Raw genomic sequence first — 22,944 nt, 5'->3', positions numbered from 1 at the left:
CCCCCCCTTCATTTTAAAACTTAAAACCAGAGCCAGACCCGTTGTCACCGTAAATGCTGGCCTTGAAGTGTACCCTAGCATTTTAAATCAAGAGAATAAACTCTGCTCGTTGCCTGGGACCGCTCTCAAAGTTTCCTGGTAAGGATCTCTGTTTAGTTGTAGTTGGGATGGTTAACAGTTCACTCATTGTACAGGCTACACAGCGTGAGCTGGCAGGGCCGAAGTGTCGCTGAGGCACTTTCTATGAATGCAGCCTACACCCACGTCACAGGATAGACTATGGAAGCTGAGTTTCTAAGCGCTGGAAGGCTCCGTAAGCAGCTTATAAGCTATTATGAGAGTGATTTTTAATGTCTTAAGTATGGTCAGAAGTGTATTCTCAGACTTCATATAATGTTACAAAAATTACTTTTCTCTAATATTTTGTTGGTCTTTTGCTTGTTATACAGACACACACACATGCATATACACAATTTTTCATAAATTTAGTGTCTGAGTTCTCTGTATCATAATTTCTTTTTTTGTCTTGCATAGGAAATTTTAACGATTTTGGCTACATTTTCATTTAACTGTACTATAGTTATCCTTTATTTAAATCAACTCATGTAATTTAAAAAACTAAAACATTTTCATGTATGTCAAAACAAATATAAAAATTAACTAATAAAAAGTCTTGACTCCTGTATAGTGAGAGCAGCTTGGCTTGAGGGACATCTTTCATGGTCCTTACACAGCAAAGTTAGCTGGAGCTTACGGTGCAATGAGACACATGAGCAGAGAGGAGAACGTTTGGAGAGTCTGAGAGGGAGAAGGGCATTTTCCTGGCCCTCCCGCCTGCCTTACTCCCACAAACACAGGAAGTCTGCACTTACTTTCCGTTGGATTACATTAAAGGACACGGGACACTAGCTCCTTGTCTGTTGGTGAGCAAGCAAGCAGTTCAGGCTTCAGCTGTCAGTACTGCACTCACTTCTCCCGAGGAGTCAGGGGCGTGCTGCCAGTTCAGTCAAGTCCGAACACCTCCGGTGGGACAGCCAGTGTGTGCCCACACGCGACCATTTTATGCCAGAGCCCTCAGGCTCTTAGAACGGTGGCCGTAGAGTGACTTGCAGTGAACAGGAAGCCAGGCCTCAAAAATTAGGCCGGAATGATAGAGGAAGATGCCGAGGACTTCTGCCTCCGTGTGTCTGATGGGCGGGCTCCTCCCCCGTGTTCGCGTCCCTGTACACACAGCACAGACACGCAGACACGCAGTACGTGATTAGGCACTGCAGGAGCACTAAGGCATTACCTCCATCGCTTGAGGTTTGCTACCATTCTGTGGATGACCTAACGGTGGAGGCCGTCGGCCGTGTGCAGACACCGTGCCGTGTGAACCAGCCCCTCAGGACCCACTGGTTTTGGTGTCTGGGGAGTAGAGGCTGGTTCTTCGACCCACGCTGGACACGAAGGGATAGTTACGTTAGCAGTGTGAGGTTGGGGCGGTATCCAGTGCTGTGCCTCACAGGGCTGACACCTGAACACATCTATCTTGCAGCTTTAATGTCAGGTTCTGCTTAAAGGCGGACGGCAAAGGAACACTTCCGAGGAAGCTCAGTGAGTATCTTGGGCAGAGTCCGTGTGCTAGTGGGACCACGGGTACGGTACTTCAGGGCGCACGGTACGGCGGCTGAGGTCGCCACTATCATTTTAATCCGAATGTCTGTGCCCGAAGACATTTCAGATACGTAAGCACAGGTAATTGCTTTCTTTGGCAGCTCGCAGGCAGGTTCATGTGCGGTCTGTTTGTTCCCGGACATTGTGAGTGTGAGGATGTTCAGTGGTTAAGGATGCGAGGTGAATGAGGTCTGGAGGAGACGTCACTGTTTGAGTCTATGCTCGACTGAGACAGGAGAAGGCCTTAGCCTTCTGTGGAAAGGGTGGACGGTTTGCTGGAATGGCTGATGCAGTCCTGAGAGCAGGGTTTGCCGGGTGGGTGGACGGTGAGTGCTGCTGCAGAGTGGGAGACAGACATGGCGGAGAGGGATGCGGGAAGAGCTGTCCTGTGATGTGCAGGCAGGACCCCCCTGGGTTGACGCAGACAGCACAGGGAAACGAGCTGAGGGGTGTCCGAAGGACTGTGTCACACCCACAGTGAGTGAGCTCAGTGTGCTTGAGAAGCTGCAGGGAGAGGCAAGCAGCTATGCAGATGTTTTAGAGTTTGCAATATAGACTTCTTTTAAGAAACTGCTTAAGTGCCAGGCACGGTGGAGCACGCCTGTAATCCCAGTGCTCAGGGAAGCAGAGGCAGGTGGTTCTCTGTGAGTTCAAGGCCAGCCTGGTCTACAAAGCGAGTCCAGGACAGGCAGGGCTGCACAGAGAAACCAAAAACAAACAAACCAACCAAAAAAAACAAGCAAGCAAGAAAAGCTGCTTAGGGAAATAAGCATTAGGAGGCAGTGATTATAACAGTTGCCTGCAGATTCATTTTAAATAATTCTTAACCCATTGGGTTCTCTTTGGTTTCGTGCTTCAGGAGCACGTAGTCAGGTCTCACCTTAAAGACCAGCTGGAAAGCCTGTTCAAGTGATGTAAACTGCTCCGGGGACTCAGTATCATGAAATAGATGCGCACTAGCCAATGCTTCCCAGGATCAGCAGGGTGCTTGCTACTTCCATGGCTAATGTGTGTTTGTGTGTTTGGTGTGTGCCGTTCTGTATGATGAGGGAGTGGAACCCAGGGTCTCACGAGCCTCTCAGCAGGGGTGAAAGTCTTTATTTCTGTTTCATTCCATGGATGTCCTTCCCTTAGCTTACTTCAAGTCAGTGTTTCCCCCTCTGATAATGTGGTTTCATTACCGTCATTACAATCGCATATGACAGTTTGGGGAGACAGGTGAATTATTTAGCCATTAGTTTCTGGGGTGAATTGGTCGCTCTCTCCCCACAACGCTTAGGCATTTTACTGAATTAAGAAGCAAGTTAGTTTTCTGCCTCCAGGAAGGCCGGAGATTGGAAGGTGAGAGGCCGCCGGAGAGGAGCCTGTGGTTATAGATGCTCTGCTCTGTCCAGACTTCCAGGTGGAGCTCCTCCTGGACAAGCTCAAGCAAAAGGGAGCCATCCGGCGGGCACTGTTTCTCCACAGCAGGTCCCCAGGGCACTCCAAGAACATGACTGTCCTCAGAGGGGGCCAGATGCAGTGTGAGGAGCTGGTCGCCTACCTGCGGGTAAGGGACGCCTCTTTTGGGCACATGGCTTTTCCTTTCTGTAAGTTGGTGTTTAGCCAAAATGAAAGGCTCAGAGGAACACGCCTGAGGAAATCGGCGTTTCCAGTGTCAAAGCTAACCAAGGAGGGCAGACGGATGTTCGAAGATGCCTTTCCGCCGTGGTATTACTGAATGAACCATGAAAAGATCGTATTTCTTAAATGTTGCCTGTAAAACTCTCAGTGCCCAGAAAGTAAGCAATCCGCTCGAAATCCCCAGTGACTAAGTTTAAAATCTGAGAGGTAAACTATGGTGTGAGCCTACTTTGGCAAGAGATGGAGCTCGGAGCAGGGATGGTTGTAGACGTCAGGCAGGCACTGGGTTTCACTGGAGCCTTCCGCAGCGTGGGACTTGTTGATCGTGGCCTGACACTGAAGGGGGCGGCACGAGATCCATTTTGACTCTGGCATGACGGAGGGCAGGGCCCTCGCATGGGAGAGGGCCAGTCTGGGAACCAGGTGATGCTCCGTCAAGCAGGAACTTTTTGTTTGTTTGTTTGTTTGTCTGTCACGTATGGTTGTCTTACTTGCATGTGTACCAGTTCGTACCTGGTGCCTGTGGAAGCCAGGGATGTCTCGGGATCCTCTATAACTGCCGTTACATATACGAGCTGCCATGCGGGTGCTGGGAACTGAATATGGTTTCTTTGTAAGAGTACTGTCAAATGAGCCATGTCTCCAGCCACATAGGATTCCTTTTAACAAAAGAAGACAACCAACACTCTCCCTGCCCTAGCACATACATACACACACACATACACACATGCACGCACGCACACAGGTTTCATGGCTAGAAGCAAAGAAAAGAAGCAGCTTCCCACAATCTCTTTAAAAGTATGTCCAACATTACCTTGATAATTGCAGTGTGCTTTCGGTAGAATATAGGGAAAATGTATGCATACTTTAAATGCCTTTTAATTTACATGAAATCTTTGGCAAATTTGAAAAGAAACGAACAAACACATAAAATTTGAAATTGAAAAGGGAAATGATAGATAAAATTGGGACTTAAATTAGGAAAATTTTCCTGAATAACCAATATATAGGAAAACTTGGATAAAAAGAGAAAAATTCTTAGACATACACAGTATGTCTGCCATAAGAAGATATTTTAAAAATGGAACATTCATTGGGATTAGATTTGGAGTTTTGTTTGTGTTTGAGATTATCTCCTGGCATCTTGGTTGTCCTTGAACTTGCTTTGTAGCTGAGGATGACCTTGAATTCACAATCCTCCTGCCTCCACATCCCAAATGTCCATTAAAAAATCTTTACACAAAAGAACATTAAGCCTCAATGATTTTTTTTTATGCCATACTGCAATTTAGTAATGAGCCATTTCTGATAGTAAACAACCTTAAGTTTTCTAAATGTTCTATGAAGCTTGCCATATGTCAGGTCACCAAATTAATAAGTAGACCAGGGTGAATTCATTTTAGGGGGACTAACATTAAGAATTTAGAAGCAGGGGCTGGAGAGATGGCTCAGAGGTTAAGAACACTGGCTGTTCTTCCAGAGGTCCTGAGTTCAATTCCTAGCATCCACATGGTGGCTCACAACCATCTATAGTGAGATCTGGTGCCCTCTGCTGGTGCATAGGTACACATGCAGGCAGAACACTGTATGCATAATAAATAAATCTTTTAAAAAAATTTAAAAGGAAAGCTTTCTACATGAATAAAGAAGGGAAAAAACAAGACCATAGCCATAGGAAAAAAAAACCCCTGATCCGATGAGCTGTTCAGGATTTAAGAGACAGTCACGAATGTGAACAGGTCCAAATTTAAATTTAATCTAAGTCTACCAATATTTGCTAACTAGTCAGGGTGTGGTAACAGGAGATTCATTTGCTGCTGCCGAGCCTTAGTTGTTACGGCGATTTTGACAACTAAATAATGCGATAACAGAACTGCTGAATCTTGTCACTATAAGGGATCAGCTTAACAAGGGAGGGAACTGCAGTATTGAGATCTTCATCCTGCCCTTTGGAGGCGAGAGACCCACAGGCTCACGGATGGATTCCAATGCTTTGAGCTAACGATGGCAGAAGTAAGTCAGATGCAGAGATGTATAGCAAAGGGTTTTTAAAAAGAACTAGTGAAAAATTAAAAAAAAAAATAGAATAGCCTGTAAGAACTCTGGCTGTGTGTCTGCGCACTACACCTCTCCATCATCGCCAGGAGTCAGCTCGCGGCAGGCTGTTACATACATGTGGTTTCTTTAGAGAACACTGGCTCACAATTAACGTGCTGTGTGAAATTTTACATCATAGAACTAAACCTGGGGGGCTGGGGAGACGGCTCAGAGGGTAAGAGCGCTGGCTGTTCTTCAAAGGTCCTGAGTTCAATTCCCAGCAGCCACATGGTGGCTCACAACCATCTATGATGGGATCTGGTGCCCTCTTCTGGCTTGCAGGTGCACATGCAGGCAGAATGTTGTATACTTCATAAAGTAAGTCTTTAAAAGAAAAAACCCACTAACCCTGATGAATAGTTCTTACTGATCAGCCACGTGAGTTTTGCTCTATGCTCACTACAGCCATCACAGGTTCTCGGAGTTCTTAGGGTTGAGGGTTCTAGCAGTGAACAGGTTCTAGCTGGTTTCATGGTTCCTCTGGCTGTGGGTTTCTCCAGGTAGTTAGGGTGGTGTCATCTTTACCTTGATGCTCCTTGGTTTCAGGATGAATCTGAATTTAGGGACAAGCTCACCCCCATCACTGTCTTTATGGAGTACCGGCTGGACCAGAGAGCGGCTGCCGATGCAACAGGCCTGCAACCCATCCTGAACCAGTTCACCCCTGCCAACGTCAGCCGGCAGGTAACGCGCCGCGAGTTACAGCTCACCCCACCCTTTGACCTGTCTGTCATATGTCAAATCATAAGGGATTCACAGTGCTGGTAGATGTTTAAGAGGCCAGAGGGGAAACAATCCAGATAGTTACAGACACCGAAAGGCAGGGCTGTTTCATCTAGGTAGAATAGTAAAATGAGGCAAAGGAAACAACAGAAGACCAGTTTATTTATATGCGGTTTTTAGTGCTTACTAAGCATCTTCAATGCCTCTTTTGTCGTGGGTGTCCATTGTTTGTGTGTGTGTGTGTGTGTTATATGAGAGACTAGGCCTGTGGGAGGAGGGTGCCTCACTGGCCCGCTTTTGCACATGCTGCCAGTGGAAGGCTTTGCTGGTTTGGAGACTAAGCAGTGAGCAGTGACCGTTGCTATTCGCTGTAAGCCTCTGGCATTACAGCCGGGCAGACTCCGCTATGGTAACCTAACTTCGCTGGCCTGGCCTGCGTCCCACCACGCGGCCTGTCACCGGTCCATCTCCGGCTCTAGTCCCGGCTCTGCTGGAAGTTCTGCCTTCCTCTCTTGCCCTTGCTATAGGCCGCTCAGCTCTTTATTGAACCAGTCAGGAGTGAGGGAAATGCATGTTCACTACACATGATGCAGAAGAACACCGATACCGAAGGCCTGTACCCCGCTCCGTGCTGGCACAGAGGTCAGCGTTTGCATGACACAGGGACAGTCTTTACAGAGTGCACTAAAAGATCACCTGACACTTTGCTATTCCTGTGGGTCTGACGCTTGGGGCCTTGTGAAGTTGCCCAGGTGACACAAGGCACAGACTGTTCACTCTGGCCTTCCTTGGCTTCCCACAGGTAACTGTTTTCATCAAGTGACGCAGTTTCAAGCAGTCTGGTTTGGAAAAACCCTCCCTCTAAGTTTGATTTCCTGTCTCTGTCCTCCGTTTTATTCCATAAAACTAGGCCTCTCAGAGCGTTCGTAAGCACACACCTCGGTTGTCATTTCTTAACGGCCTCTTTAAGATCTCACGAGCGGCTTTCATTTCTGGGGGTAGAATTTGAGAACACAGAGGGCAAGCTGAAAGCTTTTAAAAGCGTATTTGTAATTTATATATCTTAACAAACATGTTTCGTGCCTTGATAATTTACTCTATGTGCCTTTTTTAAATATACTATCAACTAGTAATGAACTTGTGAACATAGTTCTGTGTTTGCAGTTGTTATTTGGGGGTGGATGGGTGTTGTAGTGATGGTTAATTTAAATTAAATTAACAACTGAAATTCTTAGTATGTGTGTTTAAGGTGGTACTTTCTTTAGAAATAACTTTTTACCTGTGCCTTACAATACGCGTTTTGATATGGGCTATGACTATTTTTTCTTTAGGGTTTTATAATTATTTTAGGAATCTTTATCATTATCATTATTTTTTTTTTAAGATAAACTCTCACTAAATTGCAGCAAATAAACCTCTTGGTTTTGCCTTTACTTTCTTTTTTTCCTTTCTGTTTTTGTTCCTTCTGTATATTCTACCAAGATCTGTGTTCTTGCATTCTTTCTCTTTGGAGGCTTTTTCCATATTATTCTTTGTGGCACATTCCCTTGGCCAGAGCCAGATAAAAAACAAGTTTAGATTTTTTGCTATTTTCTTCTGGTTTATTAATGCTCCTGGTTTGTTTGTTTGTTTGTTTTCATTTCTTTCCCTGTGGGTTTGAACATACTGGGCTTATTTTGACCATTTTCTCCTTACTAAATATTTGCAGGCAGTTTCTGTGATAGCTGCTGAGGCCATCGTCTTAATGAGGAGCGCTTCAAGGAAGTTTATTTTGTCCCTATTCATATAGGTTAGCCAGGAGCACGTTAAAATGAGCCCTCATTTCTGTACTAGACTTTATTCTAAAGTGTTAACAGCTAATTTCGGATATAAAAGATTTTCAGTAATTATATTTCATTCTTTTTTCTTTTCCTTATTCTGGATTACCTACACTGACATGTTTAAAGATGAGTGCCTAGGATCCATGTAGAAAATAACGAGATGTTTTTCTTTTAGGCTCATATTCTCCTTGACTGTGGGGAAGACAATGTCTGTAAGCCTAAACTGGAAGTTTCTGTAGATAGGTAAGTTTTTCTCTAAACAGTAGATATAAAAATATAAGAAATTTAAGTGGAAAAGCACACTTTTCTATTCAAAATGTTATTTATTTATTTATTTTTTTAAGGAGAATGACTTACAGTAAAGGATAGTCCATGGCTGTCTTCACAGTGCAGGAATTAGCACCATGGTTAAAAAACACCACTAGGTGCCTGGCTTGGCAGATGTGTGGCCATTAGCTTGGGCCCTGCTTACCGCCTGGCTGCTCTGAACCGAGACTATGCTTACCACTTGATATGTCCCAGGGGAGACTAATTCATGTTTCAGCCTAAAAGTCAAGGACTCAAAGTACATGCGCAGATGTGCGGAGGCGTTGGTAACGCACGCACAGCTCTGGCGTGGGACTGGTGTGAGCGCGCAGAGAGAGGAGCACGGGTTTGCGCCCAGCGCGCCAGTGTCTGCTCTGTGTCGAGCAGTGCGGCAGCAGCTCGGGCCCCCCTTGTTTCACTGTTGGACCTGTTAACTTCCAGCGATCAGAAGAAGGTGTACATTGGGGACGACAACCCCCTGACGCTGACGGTGGCGGCGCAGAACCAAGGGGAGGGGGCCTACGAGGCTGAGCTCATCGTCTCCATCCCGCCGCAGGCTGATTTCATCGGGGTTGTCCGCAACAGTGATGTAAGCACGGCGCCTCTGGGAAAGCCACAGCCGAGGTCTTCCCAGAGTTACCCGGGCAGCGCTCAGAGAAGCCCCAGCTAGATAGCGTCACCTGCCCATCACCTGCCCGTCACCTGCCCATCAGGGGTGACGAGAATAAGTCCTCCGGGTTCTTCCCGGCACTTGTACATTTACACGCAACTAGCGTGACAGCTCTGGCTTCTCTCTCTATTTGCTCAGATTTCTGTGCTTCATTAAAAAAAAAAAAAAGGAATTTAAATATCTACACAGTAGTGGCGAGGGGGCTTTGTAGTTTATGCTTTTTTGGCAGAAACTGTTCATTTTCTTTCTCCATCCCAACCTCAGTCATCTTTTTTAAAATTATTTTTCATCTATCAAAGGCCTTAGCGAGGCTTTCGTGTGCATTTAAGACAGAGAACCAAACGCGGCAGGTGGTGTGCGACCTTGGAAACCCCATGAAGGCTGGAGCTCAAGTAAGAGGTTTTAACTGAATGGACCCCCTCCCCCCCTGTAGGCTGGGACTCAAGTAAGAGGTTTTAACTGAATGGACCCCCTCCCCCCCGTAAATAGAATACTCTGTGTTTTTTCCCTTTGTTTGTAGTAGTTTCTAAATAAGTTGGGTTTTCTTTGTTACCGTTGTCTTGCACATACTTGGAAAATACCCTGCTCTTGAGCTGTATACTTAGCCCCGTTTTTTTGTTTGTTTGTTTGTTTGTTTGTTTGTGTTTTTAAGATAGGGTCTTGCTATACAGGCTCAGCATGGCCACAAACTCAAGTTCCTCCTGGCTTTGCCCCCTGAGTGCTGCCATTGCAAGGGTGATGGGCATCACCATGGTGGCTCTGGGGAGCATCGTGTATGTGTGTGTGTGTGTGTGTGTGTGTGTGTGTGTGTGTTTTATGCTGACAAATGCATGAAAGAATACGACCACACGCTGTGAGGAGGTCACAGGACAGCTTTTGGAAGCTGATCCTCTCCTTCCACCATGTAGGTCCTGGGCACTGGACTCAGGTTTGGTAACAAGTGTCTTTACGCTCTGAGCCATTTCACCTGCCCTCAGAGTAGTGTCTTTAAATTAGTTTTGAGTTAGAGTTTAATTATTAGCAGAACTCTGTTCATTTTAACTGGGATGCTGAAATTATAGGTGGAACTGTATGCCCTTCCATACACTTACCTTCATTTCACACTGCCGTAAATCTGGTAGATAGACAAAAACCTGGTTTAAATTGAGGGCTAAAACTACAACTTTAGTGTTCTGAGCCGAGGTGCTTCTGGAACCTAAAAGCCACCCTAGCAAGCACCACGGCCTGCCCCTCTTGGGTGAGATGGTGTTACTCGCTGACTGAGGCCTCACCTCCTAGGAGATATTTAGGTGGACCAGGCTCCCGTTCTCATGGTGAACAGGGAGCCAAGTCCCCAGGGAGGCTCTGCTCAAGTCCTCTAGAAAGCAAGCAGTGTGTGTATTACTGGCACTAGGCGAATCATGCGTGTGGCACTGGCCATGCGGTTCCCTGCGTGGCGCACTGATGCCAGGTCTGTGCACACGTGTTGCCAAGGCCTAAACACTGCACGCGGCTTGAATTGTGGTTTCACAGGAGTCATTCTTCTGCACAGATGCTCCCAGGGCAGAGCCTTTTATCTCGTTCTCTCTGGTCTTCTAGCTCATGGCTCCTTTAGTTCCTAGTTTCTCTCTCTCTCTTTCTTTCTTTCTTTTCTTTCTTTCTTTCTTTTCTTTCTTTTCTTTCTTTCTTTCTTTCTTTCTTTCTTTCTTTCTTTCTTTCTTCTTTCTTTTTTTACTTTTTGTTTGTTCAAGATAGCATTCTTTCTGTGTAGCTCTGGCTGTCATAGAACTCTCTCTGTAGACCAGGCTGGCCTCGAACTCAGAAATTCACCAGCCCCTGCCCCTCAAGTGCTGGGACTAAAGGTGCTGGGAAGGGGACTGGGCCAGGTCTGAAGGGAGGTTCTGCTTTTTGTCCAACCCCCTAACTCTGCACACTTAAACCCTCCGGTTCCCTGCCTGGCTTCTTAACTCAAGTCGGTTGTCACCTTCTTCAGTCAAGTCTCACACTCAACTGTGCAGGGCCTTCATTGGAATTGAAAATTGTAATTTTCAGAAAGTCATACCATAGGGAGGCATGACTGTAACTGTTAATTGTTAAGCAGCCTCCATTCCTACTTCAGTGGACCATCAGATGTAATTATTCTTGTTCACTTTTGCCATAAACTCACAAAAAGTATAATGTAGAACACACTTTTAATTTGGATGTCAAATTTGAAGTTTCCAATTTAAAGAAGACACTCACTGTCGTCACCTCCCCTCAGCTGCTCGCTGGCCTGCGTTTCAGCGTGCATCAGCAGTCAGAGATGGACACTTCTGTGAAGTTTGACCTGAAAATCCAAAGGTGTGGAAACAAAATAGTAAGATAAAATAGCCATTTTTTCTTACAGATATGTTGAATACTACCATTTAAAGGTGGAATAATGTAGATTAAAATTTCAGCACTGTATTATAGGATTCTTAAATCAGTATTTAACTATACAAATGGTTCTGTTGTCAATTTGAGTTTATAAAACAAAATTAAACATCAGGAAATAAAACTTTCCTAACTAATAACTTGAATTAAATGGTGATTAAAGTAACTGCTTGGTCAGTAGGGCTTCAGTTTATGTGCTGCTTTGAAATCTCTAGTTTTAGTTCCACTGAGTTTTCTCTTTTATGGCTTTGATGATAAATGTGCTGACTTCAATTCTAAGCATGTTTTTTCCCCTTTTTCAGCTCTAATTCTTTTGACAACGTAAGTCCAGTTGTGTCTTACAGAGTTGACCTTGCTGTCTTGGCTGCTGTTGAGATAAGAGGGTGAGTGCGAATCTCTCACATCTCATTGTGTGCTTGCTTCTGAGAGGAGCTGCTAGGCCCCGCTTCGTGTGAGCAGGGCCCCAGCGCGGTGCTGCTCTTCCGAGGCAGCAGTCTGTAGAGACCAGGCCCTGAGCGTGCTCCAGAGTCCACATGTCTTACGAAAAGGCACGGTAGCAACAGTCTCAAAATATGTTGGTTGAACTTTCACAGCAGTTGCTTACCGGTTCACGTGACGCACAGCAACTTAGCAGCGGTAGATTTGGTGTCCATTCACAAGCTTTTCCTTTAAGGCTTTTTAAATTGGATTTTCTTCAGTTGAATGTAGACGCTTGGGGAAATGAACTGTCTGTGTTGTTTGATATTCACGGTAGGTTTTCTTTGGTCATTGTTTAGAGTTTCAAGTCCAGACCATATCTTTCTTCCAATTCCAAATTGGGAGTCCAAGGAGAACCCCGAGACCGAAGAAGATGTCGGGCCTGCGGTTCAGCACATCTATGAGGTTTGCAGTTACTGGACCCAGCGGAAAGCTAGTGAAGGGGCCACAGGAGAGAGCAGCCAAACTCCTTTTAAAGCCAGTCCTATGTAACTTTGATGTGGAGATTGCACGGCTTGGACATGTGCCAGAAGCAGTATTTGTAACTTCATTTCTGTAAACAGATATTTCTGTGCTTCAAGCTCTGTTTGAATAAAAGAGATAGCCCTTGGGCATGCTCCAGACATTTTAAAGTTCCTACTAGGAACTGGAAATGCCTGTAGTTAAGCAAAGTTTTATAACCTATCCGAAAGCTACTAAGTCACCGCTCAGTAATGTCTTAACTGTCTTCTTTACATCTTCATCCTGATGATCTTTCTGTACTGGAGAGAGAAACATCATTTTACCTGTGTATGTAACAGTCGTGTTTAAAATCTATCTGTAGAAGTTGCTGCAACTCCGATCCTGTGGTTGATACGTGATTTCTAAATGTGAAAGGATTGTAGAACTAAGTGTTGTCTGAGGTGCTTACATTTTCATTTCCTCATCAGCTGAGGAACAATGGTCCGAGTTCGTTCAGCAAGGCAATCCTAAATCTCCAGTGGCCTTACAAGTTCAACAACAACACTCTGCTGTACATTCTTCATTACGACATTGATGGGCCGATGAACTGCACGGCGGACACAGAGATCAACCCTTTGAGAATCACGGTAGCGTGCCTAAAGCAGCTCTCCGTGATCGCGACTTTTCATTTTCTTCCTATACGTATAAATGAAACACATGAAGTACAAACAGCTATTTTAATGTATGAACTCTGCAAAAAGTGTTCTAGTTTGTAACTAGTACACTAAAAATTAGCCCATTCATGCAATAAGTAAGGGTCAGTTCTGGGATATCTGTGTAAACCGTATGTTTGTGGGTGTTCGGTAAGCCTCGGGAAGTACTCTTTACCTTGGCCCTCTGCAATCTCAGTTTATCAAATGTTCTATCTTGGTTCTAGAATATGTATTTACCTGAGAACATTATATCAGGCTGGGTGGTGAAGGCGCACCTTTAATCCCAGCACTCAGGAGGCAGAGGCAGGTGGATCTCTGAGTTGGATGCCAGCCAGGTCTACAAGTTCTAGGACAGCCAAGGCTACACAGAGAAACCCTGTCTGGAAAAACCAAAATCAATAAACAAATAAATTAATAAAGCATTACAGCATGTATAGTCTAAGGAAAGGTCAGAAAAGAAAGAAAAGTCACCGCTCAGTAATGTCATCAAGCCAGGCTCGATGGCACATACCTGTAAACCCATAACAAGTTTCAGATTATCTGCTATTATATTTTGTGTTCAAATCCAGTCTGGGCTATATAGTAATACTCTGTTTCCAAAGTCCTAATTGACACTGATCATTGACGAACTGTAGATTCAGGCCCTTTCAGCGCTGGGGTCAGTCTCCCTCCAGGGGTGCGCGGAAAAGCAGGGTTAGGAAAAGGTATCACGCGTAGGCTACGCTCATGGTGTTGAGCTCTTATTTTCTGTTCACTCTTCAGTGGCAAACTTCCTGTCACACATTTTCACAGTCAGCCTGCTGATCACATCTGAGTATCAGCGTCCAAATGTCTCTCCGCTGCCGTGTAGACTTTTGACGGTGTCCTCCTGTCTCGTCCTTGCAGACTCCAGAGAAGAATGACACCGCGGCAGGACAGGGAGGGCGGAACCACCTCCTCACCAAGCGGGATCTCGCCCTCGGCGAGGGGGACGTTCACACTTTGGTAAGTGTCATCACAGGTGCGCCAAGGGTGAACATCTAAAAATACAGTGTGCCAGCCGCAGCGTGCCCCGCACCCTCCTCCTCGTGTTCTTTATCCCTACTTAAGTTAATGCCACTCTCAACCGATCCATTTCATAGATTGTTTAAAGAAAGCATAAAGTATTCTGACTTTCTTGACTGCCCTTCCAGCTGGACTTTTTTGATCTCATCTTTCTCTTTGACACTTTAGTGCCACTCTGCAGGAGGAACCAGGGGCCCAGTGGTGAAAGCGTGTGAAGGGAATAATTAGCTAAATGCCTTCACTTTAACTGAGTCAGGTACTTCTTTGCTTCCAGCATGTCGGTCCTCAGTTTTGGTGATGAGAATCTTTACCTGCTAGCCCACAAACCTGTTTCTATATAACTGAGTTCCTTTAAAGCCGGGTGCGGTGGCACACGCCTCCCAGCACTCTGGGAGTTCGAGGCCAGTCTGGTCTACAAAGTGAGTCCAGGACAGCCAGGGCTACACAGAGAAACAAACAAACAAACGAAAAAGAATTCCTCTTAAATGTCTATCAGAAAAAAATATATAAAAATCCATCATGGCGTTTTCCCAGTGCTCCTCTGTCCACAGAGCTCCACACGTACTCTGTACAGATCCTTCCTCTTTGTCTCTCAGTGTCTACCCTCTGCGGTCTGTTGATTACAGCACCGTCTGCTGTGTAAAACACCTAATCTAGCCCATGCACCACTCCAGTCCTTGCTGTGCGCCCTAGACCACCTTCCTTCTGGTGACTCACCAGCCGCGGCCTCACTCTCGGCCCCTATCTCCCCTGGAGTTTATTTGTCATGCAACCTGAGGGGGGGGCCTTTGATGTGCGTCACTGCAGGTCCCTTCAGGGCTTTCTTGGTTGACTCAGAGAATCTGCGGGTGGCTGGAGAGACGGCTCGGTGGTTAGGGGCACCGGTGCTCTTCCGGAGGACCTGAGTAGCCTCCCTGTGACGACAGCTCCAGACAGAGCCAGCACCTCTGTCAAAGGACCCTTGCCTTCATGCTCACATACCCACGCGCAGGCCCACTTAACTGAAAACAGAATACCGATGCGAGCTTGTCAGAGCGTGTAATGTGACAGGCTTTATGATACAGTCGTCTGTGAACCTCATGCACTCCAGGCCCTTGCTAGCTGTCTGCGCCCCGCCTCCCACACCTGGTTTCTTCCTTTCCCGCTTTGCTCTGAAAAACGAAAGATAGTAGTAGTTTTTCATATTGAAATGATTTTCATATAATACATCGTTTTTATTATTTTAATCACAGGTCTTTCACTTGTATCCCCATATAATATATCTTGATAAGGTTTTCCCTCCCCAAATTTCACCCAGATTGTTCCCACCTCCCTACTCACCCGGCTTTGTGTTCTTTTTTCTATCTCATTGGAAAAAAAAAAAAAAAAAAGAAAACAAGAAAAAAAAATTTAAACCCACAGACTCACAAAAACACAAAATAGTGGGGAAAAAAAACCCCACAGACCAATAAGATAAAAATATGACAAAACCAAGCAAAGTGACGAAAAGCACTATTGAGTGTCTCTTGTGTTGGCAAGTGTTCCTGACCGGGGCCTGCCCTAGTGTGGTTCATTACCCAGAGAGACTCCGCTGGGGAAAACTAGTTTTTCTTTGCCCCTGGGTATCAGTCGGGATAACCTCTTGGCTAGGGCTGGACCTCGTCCACCCCGTCAGCATGGGACCCCTTTGGCTTGCGTCTGAGCTGGTTTTGTGGATGCTGCCACACTTTGCCACTTCATACGTGCAGTCCTGTTGTCGCCAGAGGACACTGCTTCCTCAGTCATCACCGTCCCTCTGCGCTTGGGACTTTTCTGCCTTAAGGGGAGGTGGGGAGGGCTTTGATAAAGACGTCCTGTAGGACCCTGCTTCAGTGTTTCACTATCTGCACGTTGTCTAGTTGTGGGTCTCTGTGTTAACTCCCATCTGTCTGCAGCAATTGGAAGCTGCTCTGATGGGGGTTGAATTCCGCACTGATGTATGGATAGGAGCCATTTTATGGGTATTTCTCTGCAGTATGGTGTAGGGGTCCTGTGGTATTTACCTGAGAGCAGTATAGCTGGATCTTGAGGCAGACCAGTTCCTCGCTTCCTTCTGTCTGGTTAACCTCTTTAGACTAAAGTTCTCTCTCTAGTGCGTTCTGTAGAGACAGGGTCTCACACTGACCTTGGAGCTCTTCCGTTGGCTAGCCTAGCTGGCCGGCCAGCCTCAGGGATGCTCCTGTTTCTTCCTTCCTAGCAGTGGGAACTGGCATGTGCTTCCTTGATTTTATTGTGTGGGTGCTGGGGATCAGAACTCAGCTCCGTACCCTTGCTTACCAGGTACTTTACCGACCGATCCACTCCCACTTCTTGCTTATCTATCCTGTTGATTTACATGTGCATTCTTAATGATGACAACGAGTTGTTTTCATTATTGTAGCTCTACGGCGTGTTTAGAAATTCCTCCCTCCCTCCCTCCCTCCCTCCCTCCCTCCCTCCCTCCCTCCCTCCACACCTTCCTCCCTTCTTCCCTCCTTCCACTCCTGTCTTCACCCTACCTCCCTACTTCCCTTTCTTTCTTCTTTTAAACATAGATTCTTCTCACTGTAGCTCAAGTTGGTCTAGAACATCTGCTAATTTTCCTGCCTCAGCTTCCTGAGTGTCCAGATTGCAAGCTTGTACCATCATGTTTGGCTTATTCTCTTCTTTTTTAAGGTTATTTTGCTGTTTGGAATTTTTAGCAACTCCTTATGAACTTCAGGGTTAGCTTGTACCTTTCTTAGGGCCGTTTGTGCCTCGTTAGCTGTTTGAGAACCCCGGCATTCTAGAACACAGGCTGCCTAGTTAATTCCTTCCAACGACACTTGAGCTCCTTTCAAAGTGCTTGCGCAGAGAGCCCTTAGTTTTTAGTGTACTAGCTTTGCACGCGTGGGCATTCATGCTGCTGTGTTCTTTTTGCTGCTGTTGCTGGTGTACAAACTCCAAGTAGTATTTGTATGTTCAACTTTTGCCCTGTAAAGTCTGCTCTGTTCTTGTTTCTGCTCTCGGTCTTTATTAGCTCTAGTGCAGTTTGCTTGTTTCTGTCTTTTTTGAAATTTTAATGTGTCAGAGCTTTTCATCTGCTGAGATGGCTTTTCTGTATCTGTTTGCTGTGTTGCTGCTGAGCTGCGCTGGCGAGACCTGAGCACTGGACTGGAAGCGGCACGTCCCGACCTCTTGCCTGGTTCGTGGACTCCTGTCAAGGGTGGAGTTAGTTGCTCTTTTCTCACGGATGCCCTCTGTCAGGTGGAGGGCGCTCGCTTCTCTTCCTGCTCCTCAGCTGCTGCTACTCACCGGACAGCACGCGTGTGACACGGTGCGATGTGACCAGCACGTGGAAGGATGTTTCCTTTGGCTGCCAGCCTTCAGGGTCCTGATGAAAGCACTAACTGTGTCTGATGTCATCGGCATGTGATTTCTTCCCACAGGCCTCACACAGAATAGCAGTAAAGGTCACTGCTTTCTGCTTTTCCACAGGGTCACTGTGCTGCGATTCTTAAAGTTGCCATGCTCAGGGTGGCCCAAAGAATGTGCAGTTGTCATAAAAATGAACTTTCTATTATTCGAGATTTTATGTTCCTAGAGTAATTTACATAAAAAACAATGCTTTTTGCCAGGGGTGGTGGCACATGCCTTTCATCCCAGCGCTGGGGAGGCAAGGGTAGGCAGATCTCTGAGCGTTTGGCGCCAGCCTAGTCTCCACAGTGAGATCCATGACACCAAGGCTATGTAGCAAACCTTGTCTCAAAACAAACAAGCAAACAAACAAATTAAAACACAGGAGGCCTGCTCTTTCCTTGGGAAGGGAGGAGGAGTGGAAATGGGAGAGAGGAGATGTGGGAGGGGCTGAGGGAGGACTAGAGGAAGGAGAAGAAGGGGAAACTACCGATGGTATGTAACATATGCGAAGAATAAAAAATTAAAAGGCAAACAAAACAAAAGAAAACATGGAGTTAACTATTGGCCTGTTAGGTGTCGTGCCCAGACGAAAGGAGAATCTATACAGTCTCTCTGTGGCCTTCACGTAGGAATGCTCTGTTGAAACGTTAGAAAAGATGGTGCGCGCTGACTTTTTAAGTGCCTTGTTCTGGCAGGGCTGTGGGACCGCTAAGTGCTTGCAGATCGTCTGCCAGGTGGGGCGGCTGGACAGAGGGAAGAGCGCCATCCTGTATGTGAGATCCCTGCTCTGGACGGAGACGTTCATGAACGTAAGCAGACAGAGGTGCCGGCAGACTTACACAGTTTTTCAAGTGGGTAACAAAGACCTGCTTCCTAAGAAACCACCCCACTGTTGTTTCTGTGCAGAAGGAGAACCAGAACCATTCGTACGCCCTCAAGTCTTCCGCCTCGTTTAATATCATAGAGTTTCCGTACAAGAACCTTCCGATTGAGGACCTGTTCAACTCCACACTAGTGAGTGGCTGGCTTCAGAGAGTGAATGAATGCAGGGTAGACGCCTTAGAGTGCTTTAGATGGAAGGTTAACTACAGTAAGCGAGAGCGATAAAGTTACTTGAGAGGATTACACAGTTCTTTCTTTTTTTAAACTGTCATGACAGGACGGCCCGTGTCACAGTGTTCCTTTTGGAGTCAGGGGACATTTTTTCAGAGCAATTTTCACCGTCCATCCTTCAGGACCGAGGACTGAGCCCGAGTGCCTTGGCCAAGCGTCCTCTCACTGACCCAGGCTCCTGCCTTACTGTGCCCTGCCCTCCCTTAGTCTACACGTAGAGGGGGCCTTTTCCTTTAGTCCTTGTTCTTTGTAACAGGGTTTTTGAAGTATACAGTTTGTCAGGGGATATTTTGGGGTTGCTTTTGCCCCACAAAGTTACAAGGTTGGAAACTAACTACAATAAATAACTAGAATAAGTAAATGTATTTTGAAGACACTGAAGTCCTGATAATGGGAACGCCTGTCCTGGTCTGTAGTGGGTTATTTACAAATCATTTCATCTGAGGTCAGCCTGTTGCAGGGAGTTTCATGTGTGTGTGTGTGCGTGTGTGCACAAGCGCGGTTGGTACCTGATGTGCGCTCAGTGGCTCAGCCTGTGGGTGGTTTAAAGCGCGGTGTCCCCCAGGTCACCACCAGCATCTCCTGGGGCATCCAGCCGGCGCCCATGCCCGTGCCCGCGTGGGTGATCATCCTGGCGGTTCTGGCAGGCCTGCTGCTGCTCGCTGTGTTGGTGTTCGTGATGTACAGGGTGAGTGATGGGCTTCGAAGGGGTGGGAGGTGAGTGGCGGAAAAGGGGAAGGGGGAGCCGGGAAAGGGTGAAGGGAGTAAAGGAAAGCAGGCAGGGGCGGGGCTGCCCGGTGAGCCGGCCTGTTTCAGGTGGGGCCTAAACAGCGGCACCGTCTGACAGTGACAGCAGAGCCGGTCACACACGGTCAGAGCGTCCTGTTACCGCTGAGATCTGTGCTTCTTTAACTGGCAGATGGGCTTCTTTAAACGTGTCCGACCTCCTCAAGAAGAGCAAGAGAGGGAGCAGCTTCAGCCTCACGAGAACGGCGAAGGGAACTCCGAAACCTAACCGCGCTTGGCGAGCTGCGCCCCCGATGAACCTCAGTGGCCCCGAGCTGAACTGCTGAACTGCGGAGGCACCCAGCGGCTCACCCACAACCTTGAAATGAACGTTTGCCAGTATCTGCTTATGCATCAGCGCAGAGCAGCTTCACTTCACACACGCTGATGTGTGTTCTCGGGAGTCTGAGTGATGAAATTTCAAGTGATTGTCCTTGTCCAGTGTACATGACCCCGACGGCTCCTGAGTTAGCGCGTGGTGTGACATGGTACCTCTTCAGCTCCTGTTTCCCATTTCCTCCGCGCAGTAGGGCAGTGAGGATTGTAAAGTAACTCACACGTAGACCTTAGCATCAGTGACTTTACACAGGTGCTTAGAACGCTAGTGGCCATTACACTACAGTTGAGTTCGTACGCTACTGGAGACTTCGCAGTTGGTTGCATGGCTTAGATTTTAGTATTTACATAGTAGAACTTGTAAAAAATACGGTACCATCAAGATTCTTTCCCAGGCTATAGCTCGACTCAGAGCCTGTGCTTCGCATGTGTAGATCCCTGGATTTAATCAGCAAGGTGGGGGTGGAGGTGGGAATAGTTTCCTGATTAATAACGGTACAGTATTTTTCTATGAAAATTAGGTTTTTATTTATGTTTAGTCTGCATTGTATTTTGTTATATTTTAACGTTTGTAATTTAAATTCTATATCAAATCCTTTAAGCCATTTCATGCTGAAACTTCTGTGATTTAAAAATAACCATTAAGCAATAGGGTGCTTTCAGCTAAATCACAATGATGACTGAAGCCATAGGATTGGGAACCCGTTTCCGAAGTACATCTACTTCCTTTGTCTGGCTGTCTGCAACATACAAAGCTTCAAAGATCTTCTCTGCAGTTCTCTGCTGAAATTGCTCATAAAAACACACTCTTTAATTAGAACAGAGCTTTTAAATGGTGTTAATTTATTTTCCTCCTATTTTCCTTCTATTTCCAAAACTGAGAAGGGGTCAAGATCATCTTTATAACCTTTAGGAACCTCAATCTCCCGCTCTTACCCCATGAGAGATGCTTGGAATCAGCATTCCAAAGGTAGCGATAGCACGGTAGTACCTCAGGTTATGCCGGGCAGTGCATAAAGCCTGCCTCAGCTGTCAGAATAAGTGCTAAAAAGTATTTTTGTAAGCAGTTTATGTTGCTGAAAACCTTCTAAAGCTTTCTTATGTTTCTTAAATGGCTTTTCTGGGGCTTTAATAAAGGCAGCAGAGGTAGCAGGGCCTGCTCTAAGCGGCGATGATTTATTCACAGTTCTTCAAGGCCCGGGATGACTATCCTCTATAGCTATTTTTGGGCAATTACATCATAGTGTGTGCTAGAAGGTGAGAATTTTAATAGCTTTTTAAACTGCTGTCCTCATTAAGCAATGAAAAATATTTCCCTTACATAATTGAATATTTTTCTACATTTTAAAAATAATTAAAATTTGTCTCACCATTTCTTATGTTAATTCTAGGTGCATATATATGGCCAAGCTAATTTGGAGAATATATTTTCATAACATGAAGCACACTTGGGTGAGCTGTAACGTTAGAATATAGACATATTTAGCTTTAATGAATTTTTAAATGAATGAGTTTTGGGGTATAGAATTTATTAATGGCTTGAAAGATCACGATCATATATGTAATAAGTACTTTTTAACCAATAAATTTATATTCTTTTAAGAAATATTTTTATTTTAGGGCCAAGTATTGCCCAGCACCAGACTGTCACTAAGTTGGGCCCATACGAACTTTTACCTTCGTTTTCTACAAATAGCTGCCATTTTTGAGAAAAAAAAAAAAAATCAATGAAATTCATTCTTTGGTAATGAATCAACATTTTGTTAACGGCTATTTCTACTGTGTCTTCCTTACCAAGGAGTAATTTTCTATTAGAGATTGAAAGATGTTACAACTGGAGATTAACATGTATTAACATGATGTGTTGTTTTCAACAATATTATGGATTTTCTTTTAAAAAATATATAATATAAATTCATATCTGTAAAATTAGGAACTGTAATTTCAAAGTCAACTCTGAAAACGTATTGCGATTCTTTTTATTCTATAACAGCATATGAATATGTTCAATAAAACATCAGGAGATTATTTTAGATTCATATTTGTAATTTACTGAGAATTAAAATTCATTTCCAAGTATAAAATTCTCAAAATGTAAATGTAGTCCAGTTAAAAAAAAAATTGAGTGCTCCAGAGTCGATTTGACACGTGAGAAATACTGACACTGATACTGATTTCTAATGGAGATACTTATTTTAGAGTTACTACTTTAAAACATCTGTTTGGGCTTACTTTCCCCCTTACCTTTAATTATCATCATAATTCTGATTATATTCTGACAATGAGAGGTGAAATGGTCAAAATATTGTAGTCTTAAATCAACCTGTATTATAAAATTACTTACTAATAATCCTCATCAATACAACATTAGTTACATAATGAGGAAATTGACTCATAGCAGACAGAGTTTTGCTGCTGCTTAGAGAGAGCCTAACTCTCTAAGACTTTTGATGGTGAGCCTAACCCTAAGGAGGAGGATTTTGGTGGCAAAGTATGGATAAAGCAGCTGGTTCTTGGAGAATGCCAAGATGGCGCCTGTTCCCCTGTGGGAGAATTCTGGGAAGAGCCTGGTGGAGGAAAGAGCTGTTCTAGAATATCTGTGTGTGGCTGTTGCCTATCTGAGTGTCACTGTGTTTTCACTTGCGGGTGGCTTGTACGTGTAATCTGACGAGTAAGGGGAAAAGACGAGCAAAAATGTATTCTGGGATCTACCAAGGCAAATAAAATTGCTAAATGTCCAGTGACCTATAAAGGGCTTCCTTGGACTTGTCGGTCCTTCTGTTTGGACCATGAACCTGCAGTATACACTGGCTTCGCTGTAATTCCTGAGACGTCATGGACTTTCTATGAGGGGTACTGAATCTTTGAATTCCGTTGTCATTGTTCTCAAGTGCAATATAACGATGTAACGGAGCTTAGACAATATAAATCACTTTTAGTAATCATAATCTGAGTAGACATTTATTAGTTGTTTTTTTTGTTGTTGTTAGCAGAAAAGAACAATTCTGCTGTAGTTATAGATACACAAGTGAAGTGTTTTTTTTTTTTTCCTCTAAACCATCCATTCTGCATTTTATTTTAGGTGGAAAACTATTCCTTACCAGTTTTAAAACACTCTCAGTCTATCAAGATAACTTGGAAGCTATGTGTATCAAATTACTTTGCTAAGTAACATGGAAGGTAATTTTCTTTGGCTTCTCTCGTGATCGCCCACATTGGGTGAGACATAGAATGAGTCTATTCTGAAATCTGTCGTTTGCTAGCTTGCTTTGAGTTAGTGAAGCAGGCTCCATGTTCTGCTTTGTTTCCAGTGTGTAATTTGTGATACAATAAACTTGAAGGTGCGGAGTCA

The 22,944-nt window shown here is 45.1% G+C and overlaps 1 protein-coding gene across 1 annotated transcript; it reads left to right on the top strand.

Moving 5' to 3' along the window:
• Positions 1-28: 28 nt before the first annotated feature.
• On the top strand, positions 29-22,944 carry Itgav (integrin subunit alpha V; the record flags this gene model as incomplete). Its single annotated transcript, XM_055600490.1, has 16 exons — positions 29-138; positions 1,538-1,596; positions 3,051-3,205; positions 5,923-6,060; positions 8,095-8,162; positions 8,667-8,814; positions 9,195-9,287; positions 11,135-11,214; positions 11,589-11,669; positions 12,063-12,168; positions 12,693-12,851; positions 13,803-13,901; positions 18,053-18,166; positions 18,264-18,371; positions 19,021-19,158; positions 19,390-22,944. Coding segments are annotated over 16 exons (1,752 nt in total), but the record flags the coding sequence as incomplete, so codon positions are not given.

Source organism: Psammomys obesus, unplaced genomic scaffold, assembly GCF_907164565.1.
Source record: "Psammomys obesus unplaced genomic scaffold, mPsaObe1.curated_primary_1811, whole genome shotgun sequence".
Classification (NCBI taxonomy): Eukaryota; Metazoa; Chordata; class Mammalia; order Rodentia; family Muridae; genus Psammomys; species Psammomys obesus.
This window is presented reverse-complemented; position numbering and strand designations above follow the sequence as displayed.